Here is an 18,857-nt window from a genome sequence, read left to right on the forward strand (position 1 = left end):
CATACTCCCTGTTTTTTCAAAAGCTGGCGCTGCACAGAGCCTGCTCCTGTCCCAGCACCTTCACTGGGCTCCCTGGCACTGAGGCCTGGCCCAGTTAGTCATGTAGGCATCACCTTCCACTTTGCTGCCATCCAGAAGGTCTGGTGCTTGAAGCATTTCCCTGGGAAGTGGAGAACCAAGGTTCAGCCACCTCCCCTACCCAGGGAGAACCACAGCTTTCGTGTCCCACCTCCTGCCACCCCAACGAGCTCACGCTGTTCTAGATCAGTGTGTGGTTTTTTAGTTCCTGTTAGAGCTGAGCTGCTAAGAGGAAAATAATAGCCAGTTCTCAGGCAATTATTATATTTTAAGTTAATCAGTCCCCAGATAAAATACAGGGAGTCCCAGACCAGACATGGGCATCTCACTCCTGTTGCATGACCTAGCTGTGGGGATGTGGTCTCACCACCCAGGCTGTGTTCTGGGGGAGGTGCTGGCCCCCATAGCCCTGGAACCACCTCACTGCACAAGGCTTCCTGTTTGCAGTCTTTTTTATGTGAGAGGTAACACAAGCTGTGCTCCTGAGCTGAGGCACTGATGCTGAGATAAATGCACCTGAGCCATGTTCTTTACATATTAATTATGATCCCTGCTGATAGAGTGCAGTTGCTTACTGCAGGAGCTCCTTTGCCACCAACTCGTCTTTATTGCATTCAGAATGAAAATAGTAAATTTTTCTCCTCCAGCTCACCAGGGTACCAACATGAAAAATTATCAAATGCTGTGCCAGTGCCACAACGGATAAACAGCCAGGATCAAACAACTGCCATCATATTTTATGCAAAATAACTGAATTAGCAGCTTTAACAGTTGAGCCAAAGGCACAGTGGTTTCATGCTGATGTGTTCAGTAGCACTTCTGGTGAACTGAATATGATTTCTTTCTAATCATCTTGCAGCATTGGATCTTTGTGGGGCCTTTCTATTTGGACACTCCTCTCTGGATCTCATGTCTTCCATCCAGCTCAGTGCACATGCACAGCCAGGTGGTTGTACATGTAGGAACCCCTGCAATTCCATTTGTTGTTTTCCCTAAAAAAAAAAAAAAAAAAAAAAGACTCTGTACAGTGCACACACTTGTACATATATACCTGCAGGAGGTGTGAACTAATGATAAGGTAGGGCACTCCCATTTTAAATACCAGGCTTGTTTTTCCAGCTCTGTCACTGTCCTTAAATCTTACCTATATCAGAAAGTTTCAGCAGTGAATATTAAATCAGTTTTTACTTTAAATGAACTGACTTCATGCAGACCCCCTGTGCTCAGACCCTTGGTTCAGTTTAAGGAGGGCCTGTTTCATGGTAGAATAAAGTAATCTTACAGGGAAAAGATAAAAGTAAAGAAATTGCAATCTCAGGAATAGTGGTAAAGAGCTTCTAAGTTTGGAGTTTCTACAGTTCAGCTCACAGTTGGTCCCTGGATACACACTGCTCCTTGTCACGTGTGGTGTAAGGTAAAATGAGGTTATGCGAAACATTGCTGGGGACGGATTTAAGAGGATGTGTTTTACTTTGCACTGCCACAGACTTGCAGCACTGTCAGTCACAAAGGAAGAAGGGCAGGGAGGTAGAGAAGTTTTCTGGCACGGAGCTGGAAATGCTCATTTCACTTCACTTTTCTTGCCTTAGGTCAAACCAAAACTCATTTGGTCTGCATCAGAATAAGGGTGCCTTAGATGACCTTCTGCATAGGTTTAACTGTGTCAGTAGTGAATCTCACCTGTAGGTAAATTGATGCAAACAAATTTTGCTTGTGCAGACTTGGTCTCAGTGCAGTCAAGTCACCTCACAACACTGGTGAGGCTTAATTAAGGCTGGTAAAGTTCTTTGCAGTTCTCAGAGGGAAGGTTTGGTCCACCTGTAAGTGATGTTACAGAAGGTATTTAACATACCCTTATAAATGCTGTGGAGGCACCCAGTCTGTGAATAACACTCTCTGAAACTCTTTCTATTTCAAGTTAATGTTTAATAGGAATGAGGCAAACACTGCCTGGAAGCAGTGGCACTGTACCCAAAACCTCCCTTCAGTGGGTGTGCTCCCTCTCTCTGCCAGGGTGGTTTCACTTGCTGGGATTCCAATGACCCAGCAGGATCCTGGACGGAGTTGTGGGCGCTCTGTTGCGTAGTTAGTGCAACAAAACCCTAATAGCATTAAATTTTTTAAAACTGAGCCACTAGTGACAAAACGGCTCCTTTTGCCCGTCTGCCTGTGCTTTGCCTCAGTCCCTGCCTCCCTGTCAGACTGACACTCCCTGCTGCTTGCCTAATGCAGGAGCTGTTCCACGTCCAACAAGGCAGGATGTGTGGAGTTCCAACGCCCAGGTGTGGAAATGCCATGGCAGCACACATGGGGGGCCCGTGGCTCTGCCCAGCTGCAGTGATGGGGTGCAGTGATGGGAGTGATCCCCTTGCCCAGTCGTTTGATTTGCCGTGGAAATTTAGGTATACGTGACCTGTCACATCATCCTACTCTGGTTGTACTACTAGCTTGGGGCCCAGAAGTAGTGTAGGCACTCTGCTTTATCTACATGCTTTATCTACATGCTTTATCTAGGCTAATTAGATCGGTGCTTTGTCCAGGATAATTGTCTCTACTAATGAGTTTGAGCACAGTGTCACTAGCAGAGCAATGCTGTGCCCAGTTCCTGTGCCGGATCCCTCAGTGGGTGCTGCATTACGGTGCATGGCCATCCCAGGACATCTCTGGCACATGCAGTCCCCACCAGGACAGACTCAAGGGAGCACGTGGAGGTCCTCAGGGCAGAGGCAGATGTTCAAAGTGCTGACAGAGCCTCGGCAGTAGCAGTGTGATTACCCAACAGGAGCAAGAGATCTAAAATTAAAGCCAGGCTGGGAACAGGGGAAACAGTGGTGTAAGGAGATGCAGATAACTTCCCCCCGCTGGCTAGAGCCAAGCTGGAGCCCTCTTGATTTCACACACACATTGCAAGGCTGGTCTGCCTGTGGGGCACTTGGGGGGGATCAGGAGCAAAGAACCCCCCCAGCTGTGTGGGCATGAAATGGAGAGGGCCTGATGAACACAGCAAAATGCACCATCCAGCCATGTCCCAGCATGGGTTTGGAGGTTGGTCCCTGGAGCTGGCAGCAGCCTGGCCAGGACTTGGCCCTGACATGGAGAACAGTGTCCAGTGTCCCAGGCTGTACTCAAATGAGGACATTGGCATTAGCATTGGTCAGAAGGGCTTTTGACAAGAGATGGTTGGGATTTTTTTTCCCTTTCAGAAAATGGCAATTAATTTGAAAGATATTTCTGTGGGAAAGAAAAGCTTTGCAGAAACTTGTAATCTGGAATGATTTCTTCTGCTCTGATCAGAATAAGCTAGTGTTTATGCCACACTCCTAGGATGTAAATGAAAGTCCAACCTGATGCCTGAACCTGAGCCTCCCAAAATACAAGTATGCCCTGAAACCACCAAGTAATGAGGGAGAGCTCCCTGTCTCCCACCTCTTTTCCTCCCATAGTCTGCTGTGGATTTTTTCACACAGAATCATCATGTTCTGTTTATATGCAGAACAAAAATTTCAATCTCATTAATGTAAACCCCATATACATTTCTTATTCAGCTCTGACTCCGGACTCTGTCCTTAGCTCATCACATTCCTCACACTGGTCCATAAGCACCGTGTAGCCTATAGGGTTGCAGAAACCCCACCTGTCAGCTGTTTCCAGTGTGTATAATGAATAAAAGATCAAAAAGTGGGTTAGATTTGGCCTTCTGTTTTGAAGGCACAAAATCCTGGTTGCTCAGGGAGAAGAGCCTACTTCTGCCCCTTCCTTGACTGCGTGCAATCAGTGGAACTTGCAGTTGTAGCTTAAGTAAAAGAGGAAAAGGAAATGGTGGCTGGAACAGGCTCATTACATTGTTCCTGCTTGTTCCTGCCTTCCTGCTGAACCTACACCACAGTGGAAGCTAAAACATAGGTTTGCCCTTTGTGAGAGTTTTGATCCTATTTCATGGCTTGTCACAGGTCCAGACATGGACATCTCCAAGCGGTAGCAGGTCACAGCGGTAGAGGAGTAGCCACCAGCATATGGAAACCATCGCACTCACTGCAAAGCAGTGCCCCATGGCAGGTGTTCCCCATCCCTGTCTTTAAGGACAGCTGGGGATGAGCAGAGTGGGTGCTGGGGCAGCTGAATGGGAAGAGAAAAAATGAACATAGAAAGCACCCCTGTGCTCCCAAAGTCTGCCTTGAGCTGAATCACAAGATGCTTATAGAAAAACATGGTTAATTACTACAAAGCAACAAAGCAAGGAAAACACATTCACAGTGTATCTCCTGCATTAATTAGTTGCTAAAAATGTAGATTGCAATAGCTGCAAATGGGTCAGTGGCAAAACTGTCTCTCCTGGTTATTGTGCTAAGAAGTGCTCTTCTCTATGAGTCTGTTCCCAAAGGCTGCCAGGGTCAGAGGCAGCTTACAGGGCAACTCGAGAAGCATGCTTAAATGAGGATGCCCTCACCAAGAGCATTTAACTCTTCATGCCTGCTCAAGTCTCAGAAAGATCTAAAAATGTGGAGAGAAGTTAATCCTAGAAATCCACTTGAATTAGAAAAACCCTCAGTCAAACAGGTGCCTGCTGTGTGCATTGCAGAGCATACACATATGGAATCAAGCGTAAAAATAATCTCTGCCTTCAGTATTTGTGTGAGCATTGGCTGAGCTTGCTGAAAGCAATCTCAAGGATGAGAGAAACAAGAAGCTCCACCATTACAGAGACTGAATTTGTTTGCAGACTTCACATCAGATGGTGGTATGCCTGGGTCTTCTGCAAAGTCTGGCCTGGGAGGTGGCAGAATTTAGCAGAATTTATGTTTCTGGAAATCAACAGACCTGAAACCTTTGTTTGGACTTTTAAGTGTATTGGCCCCACTCAGGCAAAATCTTGATTGCCAAAATAGGGTGCATCTAACCTTTTTCTTTAGGGCTTGCAAATTAAGGTTTCATGTTACTGTAGAAAAATTATTGGTTTGAATACGATCACAAGCAGATGGCAGAACAAATTATTTCATATGGTCATGAGTAACTCAAGCAAAACAATAACCAGTGGCAAACAGAACTGGTCTGTTTCCCCACTAGTGGCAAGATGACCTGTAACCCCACTGGCAGTAAAAGGTGTGACTGCCCTGAAAAACAGTTATCCCAGGACAACTCCACATACAGCTTTCCTCTGTTTTCCAACCACTTCCAATCAGTACAACCTTCTTCAGGAACACAAAAGACATAACCCTGTTCCCACAGGCTGTGATTGGAGATGCTCTAGGCTTTTCCTCAGGTAGCATTATCTTACCAACTTTTACTCCACTGCTTCTTGTTTTACACAGGAGAGAGGGTAAGCTACCTATTACAACTTCATCCTCCCCTTCTGTTGTGCTAAACAAAGCCAATGTGCAGAAGAGAACATTAAAAATATCCTAAGATTGGGTGTGAAGACAGCTTACATCTCTAAAGTCTCGCTACTGGCCACTAGTAAAATAGAGGGGAAATTAGTTTGGAAAATATTTAAATAAAGGAATTATGCTTTGCTGCAGTGTATTGATTTAAGTAAGAAATCTAAACCTGTAAAAGAGAGGAATTAGTCATTGCTCAGAAAATACTAATTGTTACATATCTCAAGATACTCAAGAGAAAATTAAGGCCTTTTAGGAGGCATGGAGTAGTGTACCCCATGCATGAGAAAAGTTGTCTGGCTTTTAAATTAATGTGCAAATAAAAATTTTGGAAAGTTTGTCACTACTTATGCAAAGAGTTTTTGAAAGTTGATTATTTACTTACTGAGGTCTGAAGTAGCTTCTTTCCTTCTGATCTTTTTTGACTGGTTTTTGTCTGCCAAAAGAGGAGGGCATTTCTGTCAAAAGTATGAAGATATTGGCAATTTCAAAACATAATTAGGACCAATTAATAAGAAGAACAAAATGCTGCCAGATTGCTTAATGTAGAAAAAATTGGGACTGTTAATGTGTAGAGCTCATTTCATTCTCAGCCTGGAGAAAAGACTTAAGGGAAACCTTATCACCATGTTCCAGTACTTGGAGGGTGGCCACCAAGAAGATGGAGATTCTCTTTTTACAAGGAGTCACCTCTCTTCCTTCTGTGTTCAGAAGAAGTTTAAATTCACCCTGTAGCTGCTACACTGGGGTAGCTCTGGCCTTCTTTCACTTCAGTGGTGCCAATGCACAGAACAAGCATTGACGCAGTAACGTGGCACCCTCGTTATGCCTGAAAGTCCTTACACGTGAGCCTCCTGCTCTTGTGCTTCCCAAATACCTGCTAAGTTTTTTTCTGACACCAACTTCCAAAAAACCACCCTTTCCCCCCCACACACCCATTTTTTTATGTGATCTTAACATAATGTGGCATTTCTGTCTAATAGCTTGCCAAAGGCCTGTGACAAACAATACCGAGTTGTCAGTTGAGAGACATTAAAGAAGTGAACTGTCTTCACTTCATACCCAATCCTAAGATATATTAAAATATCAGAGCTTTTGTGACTTCAATTGTGGGATACCCAAAGTTGGAATACATGGGTCTGATTTTCAAAAAGTGCTGTATTCCCTTTCTGCAGGTGTTAGTCTTTAAACACATTTCAAAGATATGTAACATTTTATCAGGATCAGTCAACGCTCTGGAATTTCTGACCGTGTTTCATTTCTGCCATCTATTCTGTTTTCATGCAGTCATACTTTCTAAATTTGTTTTCAGATGACGTTCTGCCTGGAAAAAACATATTGAAAACTGAGAAAAATATACTTAAGGGTTTGGGAGTGACATATTTGGGTTTGTATTTAATTCTGATTTGCTCTGGTTGGATAACTTTTAAAAGGATGAAATTTTACATTTGAAAATGAAAAAAAAAAAAAAGTAGACATGGTTTTCTGCATATAAGTGTTTCTCTGTGCTGTTTATCAGGAAAATTGCCATTTCATTTAATAGAACTCTTATCTGTTTAGTCCCAGTAGAAACCTACCTTGTCAAAGCAATGAAACAATCCTCCTTCCACTGAATGCAAGATGACTGTAGCTTTTGTTACCAACAATTAATTTTATTTTCATAATAATTATTGCTTTCAAATAACGGCACTTAAGTGTCAGTGTGCTTGATTGAATGTCCAAGAAGAGAGATTAAATTATCAGAGTAAAGAGAGATTTGAATACACGGTGGCATGCATAGTTGGGTTTTGTTGGTGAATGTCAGTGAAAGCTCAGCTTGATGTAGATCCTGCAAAAGCAGAAGATCGACAGCATTGTAAAAAGAAAAGCCACCTTTGTAAAAGGCTAGTGTAATTTTGCACCTCCTTGCACCTTCCATCAGGTAGCTTCTTGATGCCAGCTCAGCATCAGAGCAGCACTGGTTAGCATGTGCACTCACAAACCCAGCTCTGTGGTTGAATTACTGTGTGAGGGCAGAAGAACTCAGGGTAGTTACATCTGAACTCTGCAGAAGCTACAAGTGCACCCCAGTGTGATGGACTGTCCTTCCACAGGACACCTCTTGCAACACTGCAGGTCTTCACCCTCACCAAGGGATTAGTCTGTCATCTGCAGCTACCACAGTGCTGAGTTTCTGGACAAATCTGCTCACACATTTAGCCATTGGATTCTCCCAGTGAGAACAAAATTTACAGGAGATGATGATTTATCTGATTGGAAACAAATGAATTAAAAACATAAAGCAGAGAGGGCAATAATGCTTGAGGTTTTTCTCTCACAGTAAAATAGAGAAGCAGTTAATCCAAGTGGCACCTTTTTTAAAAAAAGTCAACCACATTTGCTTTCCTAATAGCTTTCTTTTATTTTTTCTGTAGGTCCAGCTGCCCAGCGCCAGGTTCAGAATGGGCCATCTCCAGATGAAATGGAAGCACAGAGAAGGTGAGTTTGTCAGTTTTGGTAGAACTCTAGTTTGTAACTTGAATGAACATGCTATCCTTGCTCACCAATAAGCACTGTTCTTTTTACTAGCACCTCTTTTAAGCTGATTCTGAGTTTTCTGTAATTATTAATTATTCTGTATTAAAGGTTCTGTAATTTTGCGGAATGTTTAAAAGCAACCTGTAGAGTGTATGTTTCTCATGCACATTAAGAAAGCCTCATTTTACCCTTTCCTGGGTCACCTGCTGGCAGCTGACAGCCATAGTGCCCAGGGAACATCTGATGCACCATATACACACTCAGGAATAGCTTAGGCCTATTTTTCATGTGGCTACTGCCTATGTCACAGTTTTAGCCAACAACCAGGTGACAGATGCTCTCTCCTCTCCCCACACTACCCTTCCAGGGGAAGATAAAAGGACAATAAGGGAGAGAGACTTTTAGGTCAGAAAAAATAGAATGGGTTTAATGAATTAATAAGTAATAATAAGTAAGATTAAATTATATACAAATATATACAGCTATGTAAGTATATTCGAGTATATAAATGAATATGCCAATGCAGAACTCACACTCCTCAGTTGGTCATTACTTCCCAACCAGAAAAGTCCCAAACTGGACTCAGCAGCAGATGGGGGTGCCTGAGTCCAGGGTCCCAGTGACAGTCCACAAAAGCCTTGGAGCAGCCACACTGGGCCTACTCAGGGAGACAGGAGAAGGCAACCTGTCTCAGTGAACAATATTCTTCTCTGATGAGAAAACAGGCTGCAGGCACACCAGCAGCACAGGGAGCAATGGCCAACAAGCAAACCCCAATCCAGCCAGGGAGGCCAGAGCAGGGCTCCCTGAGGAGCCATTCCATCCTCACCTCCCCACAGGCTCAGCTGCTTCCCCTTCCCCAGCTGTTTTAACTGCCCAAACTGCCAAACTGCCACATCCACAGGCCGGCAGCAGCTGGGGGCTCCCAGAGTCCCCATCTCAGGTTAGTATGGCCATAGGAGATTTTTTTCCTGGTACTCTCAAACTAGAACATTATGTCATATGCTGTTCCTTTTAGGAATGCTTTTCTCTAAACCACGACAATAAATGAAGGAGTGAAGTTGTAGCCTTCACTTTTACACATATGCCAGACTTGGTGCCATTGTCACACAGGGCCTTTTGTCTTGCTGCTAGGAGTGGTCTCCTTGACATCAAAGGGAAGGTGGGTAGGAGTATCTGTGCTTATATGCCTCTCCCCATAATAAAATTGTGAGACCCATCTAATTTCAGCTTTGCTGTCAGAGGTGTGATCTGTCAGCCTGACATCAGCTATGTCCCTGTCAGCAGCACTGCTCAGCCCATACACCACCTTTGTTCCTCCTATTCCTCCTCACTGCAAGTGTGTTTCTCCTATTGTATGAGAAACATGACAGAATATTCTGTTGTAACATGTGTAGCTATAGGCTGGCGAGCCTCACTTCATCAGGAGTGCATCAGGAGTACAGAAATTGGCAAGACCTGTTGCTACATCAAGTTTGGTGTCTGTCATTGCTTCAAAAGGTGTCTGCATTTGCTTCTGTGGCAAGAGGAAAATCAGCCAAGAGGGCGGTTAGCCCTCCAGAGAACTTGGCCCAGTGTTTGGTTCGAATAATAAATAGTTTTGTAAGGATTTTCATGCAACCAGACCTGCAGGGGCAGTTCAGGACCAAAGATGTCGGATGTTGGTCAGACATGACAGGCACTCAGTGGGCTCTGCCCTCGCTTGCAGGTGCAGTGTGTAAGCAGGCAAGGTTCCCCTTGCAGGGTCCAGGGACTGCCCTGGCCCCAAGGGTTGTGTAGCTTGCTATCACATGCTCCTGGAGCAGCAGAGATGAAGTGTTGCAGTGTATTGTTTGCAGTGGTACTCCAGGGCTGCTACCATTCTGACTTGTCCCTATACAAAGCCACATACAGGTCATTTAAGGCAAGACCCTTAGACAGGCTGTTGTAGGGACTTCAGATTCTCTCTTTCCACCTCCAAAAACTGTAAGGAAAGTGCAGGGAATCTGGTTCTCTGTGCTTGTAAGAGTAACACTGAATGGCCTGAGATTTAGTAGGGGTTTACATATCACTATTAAATGGGTCAGAGAGTAGTGATACTTCACTCAAGATTTGTAAGATTTAATTTGGGATAACAGCTGTCACAAAGACCAGAGAAGACCTCCTGCCCACCCAGCAGTGGGGGCCCACTGCCCATCCCCTCCACCTGGCTGAAAGACCTGATCCAGCTCTTCATTTAAGCGCTGGCAATCACTGATTCTTCAGACTGTATATAACTCAGACCTCAAATTTAAATGTCTAGTCTGTACATTTAAAGTGTGAGCAGTTTAACAGTCATAGAAAAAAAGTTACATATTTTACTCATTGTTTTTCATTAAGATACAGTGAAAGCCTTTTGGGTAGGTATTATTTGACTGCTACAGGGCACATGGTTCTGTGAAAGCTTCTTTTTCTCCAGTGGACTGGAATAAGCTATGGCAGTAGATGCACTTAGGTATTACTGCCCCTACAATAGAGGATTTTCAGCTTTAATTCTGCTGATGCATTCTTTTAGCATAGAGCAGACCTAATTTTAGGCCTAGTGTTTTTTTAACATCTTATAAGCAGGCAAGGAAATTAAGTTATGGTAACTACCCTGCAAATTTGTCCGTCTTAAAGGTTTTTTAGAGACCTTTACACAAATGTTAAAAGAATATATTTTTAAGTCAGAGTGTAATCTGACTGCATTTGTACTTTACTCCTTGCATACTCCATAAGCAGCTCTGTGCCAATCTCAGGCTTTATTTAGTTCCACTGGAATACATTTAACTTTCTAAGAGTGTAAGAACAACTTCTTTTAGCATGTGTGGGAGGGTGCATTTGGCACATACAAACTGCTTCTGCAAAAGGGCAGATTGGGCTGGCTGAACCCCTATGACTTCAAATGGCAGTGGCTGACCCTTGTTTTGGGGAGTACACTGCACCTGTATCTGCTCTGCAACAGCTCTAATGACTTAGGGACATCTTACCCATATTTATTTCCTGGTCTGTCAGGCTGGAGTTTTCCAAATCTATCCTCCAGATAAATCTAGAATTTCTCCCAGGTTTAATGAGGAAGATTTATGTGTCAAGTTTTTCTTCACCATTACATGTTGCTAATAAATGCCAAGCTAAGCTAGGAGACAGTATTCTTAGGAAACTCTTAGTACATGTATTTACAGTTGAAATGTTAGCAGTGCAATTGACGCTGTTGCATATGGGTTCAGCCCATAACTATCTAGTAGGAGCCAGGGTGTGTACTGAAATGAGGATTTCTGTTTATTTGATTTAAAGTGCCATAGCTTAAGTGAAACCAGCTGAATCAGCCAACTGAGACTGCTCCTCAGACCTGTTTCCCTTTTCCACATATAGTTCATCAGCTGCCTATAATGGTTTTCCAAAAATTGCCAGCGTTCAATGGATTGCATGGCCTGAACAAAAATCTGGTTTAGGGTTGATCCCTCCACAGCAAAAAATGATGGATTTTCCTGTCCTGTCTATTGAATTAGAATTGAAAGATAGGAAATTTGTTTTGCAAAATAAGAGATTATTTTCACCTTACATAAAGTAAATTTACTTTTCTGGACTTTTTTTCTAAAAAATCTATTTGTATGCGAGAAGATAGAATTACTTAAAATCGCAGACTCAGGAAAGTACAAGTAAAAATGTAAATTTATCTCTCTAAAATATTACATAAGGAGTCAAAATAGAAGTGCTGCCTAGAGTTAAGGTTCTCTTACTGCACAGTCTATGAAGTAAAGCTGTTACAGAAAAAAGAAATCTGGAGACTGGCCGAAACATATAGAATAAAGTCAAGGCAAACTTGGTCTAGAAACCATGGAAGAAAAAGATAATAAACCTTATTACCAAGCACTCCAGTAAGGTAATTTCAGAGTTGTGTTTTGGTGTTGTTGAAATCTTCAATCCGTATCCATGTGCACGGTCAAAAGCCTGAGAAATAGTCTAGTTTTTAGCTCTTAGTCTTTTTAACAAGAGAAATGCCAGGGCGGGTTTGTGGCAGGGGTCAGTGACAGCTCCTTCTGCGGAAGAGTTAGAGCGTACTAGAGCAGACCTCTACTGATGGACCCTGGGAACTGCACATCGCTGGAGAGAAGAGCCCGGGGAAGGCTGGGAGAGGGGATTTCCCTGTGGGACGCCAGGCCTGGGTAGCACAGGAGTTAGCGGCTCCTGGGGGACAAGCAGCAGTGCAATGTTGTGAGCAGCACTGACGAAGGAAACGTGGTGGCCAGCCCAGAGGCGCCTGTGCTGGGATGTGCGGTGCCCGGCTGTCAGGCCGGGGCCGGTGCCAGCAAAGGGCTTGGTTGTGCAGCTGGAAGAAGCAGGCTTTGCACAGTCAGCATCTAAACACAGATCAAGCTTTGTTATGTTTTCATTCTAACTACAAGTCCTTTGGGCTCCTGATCCATAAAAGACTCAGGATGTGTCATTTTATGTGAGGTGCTCCTTAGTGTTTCCTTGCAATGCTCATGCTCACCAGGTTGTGACGTGTGGTTGCTGTGGTCTCCAGGGCCTTGGGCACTGACTGTTCCTTGTGGAGAGCTTGCTGACGAGTTACCTTAAATGAATCAACCAGCCCCTGCAGTGTCCATCAGGTGCAGCTCCATGTCCTGGATACACTTCACAAGGTGTGCAATGGCATTGCTGTGAAATCAAACCCACCTCCATCTCAGGGGATCAGCATTCCTGTAAGGGGCTGGCTCACACACCTGAGACACACAGCTTGAGTGCTTCTCAGTGCATAAAGCTTTTACTTAAGATTATAAAGAATACGTTAATGACTGAGGGTTTTTCCATTGCTGTTATAGGCAAGTGATGGAGCAACAGCAACAGCGCCAGGAATCTCTGGAAAGAAGAACCTCTACCACAGGCACGTATTGAACTATGCAGATAAAGTCTCTCCTTGCTTGTCTCCTATAGCTGTAGTTGGATTTTGTGTAGTGCTATGCAAGAGCTAAACTGCTAAAAGTAATTATATTTATTATTAGGTTTTACAGTTTTTTCATCTAGAGACTTGCATGCACTTGAGCACAGTTGTTTTTTCACAGAGGCTTGTGTCCAGGGCGTGCAGGTGGAGCTAGGCAGGGTTTGTTCATGGCAAAACTTGAAGAGCTGAGGGGGATTTTAGGTGTCCCAAGGAGGCCAGGTACTTCTGGCCTCCTTACTTCTTCAACATTCATGAGGAGAGCAGGTAGCACTGCAAGAGTGGCTCCCTGTTTCAAGGGGATGTCAACAACACAAAGGGACTGACGTGTTTGATGTGCCAGGTCAAGCACTCCCATTGCTCTGCAGCACAAAGCAAACTACAGTGCAGAGGAAAATATAGCTCTAGGTGCTCTGCGGTGGGGATCTTGTGGCCATGAAGAGAAGAGTCTTTGGTGAGCTTAATGGAAAATATATATTTAATGAGCTTATAAAAATCTTCTATAGCATATTAAGTTGCACTAAGCTGAGAGATGACAGGAATAGCTTATAACTACAAAGTATGGCTTTGCCTTTCTGAAAGAAAGCAGAGCAAGCAAGCAAGCCAAGATGGCATCTTGCGTTTGGGCTTTTGTTTTGGGAAGGTTTTTTCAGTTAATCTGGCCACAAAAGCAAAATGCTCTTCCTCAGCTGTTACAATTTTTTAGGTTTTGGACTTGAAACCAGCTCTAACACACACACATACTTTAGTCAGTGACAGAAGTTGCTGGACTCTGTTTCAGCAGAGGTTACTGTGTGCTATTCTGCATAGGCAACACAGCCAAAATCCTGCCTTGGTGTCTTCAAGGAGCGGGATGTCTCTCTCAGGGGCTTCTGGTTATTGTGTCCCTGGCTACAAGGTGCCACTGCTGTGTTCAGCATGTCCCTTGCAACTTCCCATGGTGTGGTCCTGACTCAGCTTCACACAGTGCTTGGAGAAGCCTCACTGGCACTGGAGGGCACAGCTCTACCCATGCTGCCAGGGTCCTGCTCTGCACAACCCTCTGGTTCTGCTGAGGGTTGGAAACCCCTAAGCTGGTGCCTGCATCATCTCCTCTTTGCTTTGTTTGAATTTCTGGTTCCTATTACTTAGTTCGTTTTTCTTCATTCTGCTTTGCCTTAGTTCCTTGTTGAGTGTCCATCTTATTCTTTTCATTTGTCTTTTCTGTTCTTTTAGTTTCCACCCTTCCAATAAGCATGTGCTTTACCCCCTCTCAGCCCCCATCTCCTCCTCCCGCCTGCAATCACTGCAGTGCTCCTGCCTCTGGTGCCATGCCCCTGCCACCACCTCATGCCAGCACTGACTCTTTGGCACCCGCTGTCCCTGAGCCCTCGTTCACATCCTTGCAGAGAGACAGAGAACCCCTGCAGCTCCCGCACAGGCACTTGGCCTCTGAACTGCCAACAGCCCCCGGTTCCTCCCCTCCAGCCTGCCCAAACCACAGGACTGTAATGCCAAGCATCAGGCAAACCTCGCTGTCTCCACCACCTCCTCATCCTTCCCACTTTCCTTTCACCTCTCGCCAGCCTCTCAGGCGCTTTTCTCTTTTCTGCTCTCCTCAGTCTTCTGCTTCCTCCACCACAAATGCACCACCTCTGCAGAGGGGTGACATGCTGCAGCAGCATGGTCCCACCATCCTGCCTGTGATTCCTGTCCCACCTGACAGTGTCAGGGGACACACAGATAAAGCAGGCCAGGAGACCTCAGCAAATGTACCTCTGAATGGCCATCTTGAAGAAAAAATTCCTTTCGGCCCCTCTGGGACCCAGGTGAAAAGTGAGGATGGGTCCTTCTTTCCACACCTAGAAGCTGCATTCTCCTCCCCGCTGCCCACCTTTGCCAGCCTCCCCAGCTCCTGTGGCCAGGCTCCCCCCCCATCCTCCCATCCATCATCTCGTCCTCAACAGCAGTGGTATCAGCCTGTGTCACACTGTGTTCCATTGCCTCCCCCTTACGCTGCTGTGTCTGAGGTGACTATGCTCAGGAGGACCCCTCCTTACATGACTTCATCAGCCATTGCCCACTTGAGTAAGTACAGATTTTGAATGAATTGTGATCTGTGTAAAGGCTTAGCTTTTAGCTGTTTAAAAAGCCACATTTGCACAGCTAGAAAAAGGGATGAGACTCAAGAGACTCAAGGCTACTCCTGCTGTACGTGATTTCTGAAACCAAGGTGGAAAAGCATTGTGAAAGCACTCAGGACTGGTCCAGGGACCTTTGGAGCTAAAAGTAAGGCAAAAAGCAAGAATTACAGGACCAGGGTCCTGTAGCTGGGTTGTAGTAATGCATATTCTTACTGTATTAGCCCAGAAGGAGATTTTTATCATTCAGCAGAATCAAATTGTATTTGGCAGCAAGCTTCATACAAACGCTATATTCAGCTGTTGCAAACGTAGCAGATGGGCTCTTCTGAAGCTGGAGGCCATGTCTACAGTAGACTTGTCTGTGTAGCAATATTGATAGAGGTTGTGTTTTCTATTCTTAAGTGGCATTTTGATTACCAGAAAAAGATATAACATAGATTTTGTTATACTTACCCAGAATCCCCGGTGCTTGTATAATTTATTTCATTCTGGAAACTCATCCTGGTATAAGCTGCATTTATAGTTGAGGGCTTGTCATTATAACTATTCCAGCAAACCTCTTTCATTGCAGGCAGATCAAGAGCTTAGGTCTGTCACTTTGCATATGGTCTTGATTTCTAGCACTCGTCTCAAGCCTGCGGAGTTAGAGCAGTTACGAGTAATGCCTCTTTGCAATTCAGATCATAAGTTTTGTAACTTGGATCCATTCCTGTTTATAATCCCATATAATGCTTAAATGATGTGCCCAGAAGAGGAAAAAAACTGAGACATTTCCTCTAACTTTCTGCTAAAAATATTCCTGCATCCACTGGTGGCTCAGTCCTTCAGCTGATATAATTCCTTGAAATCCACTTAGTTCAGTAAAGTTATTTTAAACTCACATCAGTCCATTATTGTGACTCAGTTCAATTTTTGCCTCCGGCTGGCCTCTAATTAGGTGGGTGTAGTTGTGCAATTACAATTAACTGTACCCACAATGAATGACTAGCTATTATGAACAAAAGAAAGCTTGAAACGTTGAAAGTATTTCTAATATTGCTATGGTTCATTTCAATAATGGAGTCGGGAGTGTGAAATAATGGGAGAAGTAACCACAGAAATAAGGGAGCATTGTAAGAAAACCTAGCTAAGAGCAAAACCAGGCTGCTGATGTTAAATACCGTTTCCAAATGCTCCTAAGTCAAAACCCACCTGTCTTTCAAAATAACACAGAACAATTGAACCTCTGATTATATATCAAGAGCAGCCTGTTCCGAGGGAATGTAATGTGGGGAATTACCTTCAAGGGGGTGGATTCCTTCAACTGACCAGTTACAGACAGGCAAACACTGCAATGGAGTTACCCACCATCAGTCCCTCTAACAGGTTGCTGTTTTGTGGAGTTTTGCTGCGTGCTTGGAGCTGGACTCTTACTCCATTATTTTGCAAGATCAATTGAGGCCACACACTTTCCATTCAACAGAAAGAAGGACATGTTGCTGTAGCTTACAATTCTGATGAAAAGCTGATATTACAGAATCACACAGAATCACCAAGGCTGGAAAAGACCTTTATGATCATCAAGTCCAGCCTATCACCTAATACCACCACAATAGCTAGACCACAGCACTAAGTGCCACATCCAGGAACGGTGCCTCCACCACTTCCCTGGGAAGTCCATTGCAATGTCTAATCACCCTCTCCATGAGGAACTACTTCCTAATACCCAACCTAAACCTCCCCTGGAGCAGCTTCAGGCCATGCCCTCTTGTCTTGTTGCTAGTTGCCTGGAAAAAGAGCCCAGCCCCCACCTGACTACAACCTCCCTTCAGGTAGTTGAAGAGAGTGATAAGGTCCCCCCTGAGTCTCCTCTTCTCCAGGCTAAACAACCCCAGCTCCCTCAGCCTATCCCTACAAGTCTTTCCCTCTAGTCCTTTCACCAGCCTTGTTCCTCTCCTCTGGATCAGCTCCAGCACCTCAATGTCCTTCTTGAAGTGAGGGGACCAGAACTGTGCACCGTACTCGAGGTGAGGCCTCACTAGTGCCGTGTACAGGGGGAGAATGACATCCCTACTCCTGCTGGCCACACTATTCCTGATACAAGCCAGGATGCCATTGGCCTTCCAGGCCACCTGGGCACACTGCTGGCTCATGTTCAACATAGGTCCACAGGGCTGGCTGATGTGGTTTATTATCTCCATGTAGAAAGCTATGAGAGGAGCAGAAGAAGGTGCCACTTATGAGTTGGGAAGCGTTGTCTATGTTTTGATTTCAGCACAGAATAAAACACTAGTCCAGCCAGGGAGAAGAGGAGAGAGAAAGCTAGTTCATTAGTGGCCGGGTCTTGCAGGAGGACATGACTGTAGCTGGTTGGCCATGGATACACCCACTATCTCCCATTCTCCTGAGTGCTTGGTGCTTCCTTGCATTGCTTGCTCATCATGCAGTCAGGTCATGGCCTCGAGAGCAGGAACTTGACCCTGTGTACAGGCTGGAGGAGACCACGCTTCACCTCTAATTCATATTCTCTGCATTTCAGGCCCAGCACTTCCACCTGGTCATCCCAGTGGCACTGCTGTGATCCCTGCTTCGTCTGGGGGGCCCCCACCTCTGCCACCCCCCCCAGTCCCTCCACCACCCATGGGAGCTGCGCCCCCACCACCACCCCCACTGCCGGCAGGTGCTGGCCAAGGGGCTGGCACCGAAGATGGGTCAGTGTCAGGGCTTGCAGCAGCTCTGGCTGGTGCCAAACTAAGGAGAGTTCAACGGGTAAGGAGGTGGCGCTGGGACTCCCTGATACGCTCTTAAATGTGGGAAAGTCTGGCACAGCTTCATGTAAAGGTCTGCAAATCCAGCGTGGGGAAACATGCTTCAGCTGAACATTAGGTGAAGTTTTAAATGTGAGTTTGTAGTGCAAATAAAGCTGAATAGGAAATGTTTAGTAGAATTTCTGCTCTTCAGAAAATATTAATTAGCAAATGGCTGCAATTTCTTATGTTGCCAGGATTTCATTACTTTAGCAAAGTCCACCACTGTACTGTCTGTTAGTGTTTTCAATCATTATAAGTGGTTAAAACTGTACCATGCTTACAAAAATCAGGGTAGACTGCTGAAGCCTCATGTCAATAGGTGTCCACTTAGGTAAGGGTTGCATAGACACACGTAAACCTAATAATAAACAAACAGTGCTGGGCTTTTTTTCATCATTGGCAGATATATCTGCCTCACCCAGAGTGTTCCTACATTCAGTAAGGTTCATGTGGGTCTTCCTGCCGAGGCAGAAAATACCCTACCTCTGGTTTGGGGCTGTGATTGTGATTGCTGTTGCTAATAATTAGGAAAACTAGTAAGTAAGGGTGTGGTTGTAAATGAAACTTTTCATTAATTCCAATGTTGATTTCTGTCTTAAGCCAGAAGATGGTTCAGGAGGGTCCAGCCCCAGTGGGGTCTCTAAGAGCGATGCCAATCGAACAAGTAGTGGAGGAGGCGGAGGAGGACTGATGGAAGAAATGAATAAATTGCTGGCAAAAAGGTTTGTACTTGAACTTCAAGTAAGCATTAGCATGAGCTCTGTGGCAAATTGTGGAGCAAGGTGCTGTCATGGGAGCACTGCCACAGCCCTTTCTCTGGCAAGGGATGGGAATGCGGGGATACAGCACAGATGACGATACAGGAACTGCCCAAGAACAGTGGCACCACTGCAATAACCACCTGAGCCACGTGGGGGAGTTGGGCTGGTCCTTAGAAACCACTGTGGGGTTTGGGTTGTTCCTCCCGTGTAGGACACAAGAGCCACCACTTGCCTCAGACAAGCCATCCCTTCCTCACTCAGGTTCATACCAGCTG

The 18,857-nt window shown here is 44.9% G+C and overlaps 1 protein-coding gene across 7 annotated transcripts in view; it reads left to right on the plus strand.

The window, feature by feature from the left end:
* The window catches only part of EVL (Enah/Vasp-like), a 146,362-nt gene that overhangs the window by 119,423 nt on the left and 8,082 nt on the right, over positions 1–18,857 (plus strand). For all 7 annotated transcript variants that reach the window (XM_051621672.1, XM_051621673.1, XM_051621670.1 and 4 more), the window contains exons 4-7: positions 7,868–7,931; positions 12,794–12,855; positions 17,551–17,780; positions 18,422–18,543. In XM_051621672.1, the coding sequence (XP_051477632.1) occupies positions 7,868–7,931; positions 12,794–12,855; positions 17,551–17,780; positions 18,422–18,543 (478 nt within the window). The remainder of the gene's footprint in view (positions 1–7,867; positions 7,932–12,793; positions 12,856–17,550; positions 17,781–18,421; positions 18,544–18,857) is intronic.

Source organism: Apus apus, chromosome 5, assembly GCF_020740795.1.
Source record: "Apus apus isolate bApuApu2 chromosome 5, bApuApu2.pri.cur, whole genome shotgun sequence".
In the NCBI taxonomy this organism is placed as follows: domain Eukaryota; kingdom Metazoa; phylum Chordata; class Aves; order Apodiformes; family Apodidae; genus Apus; species Apus apus.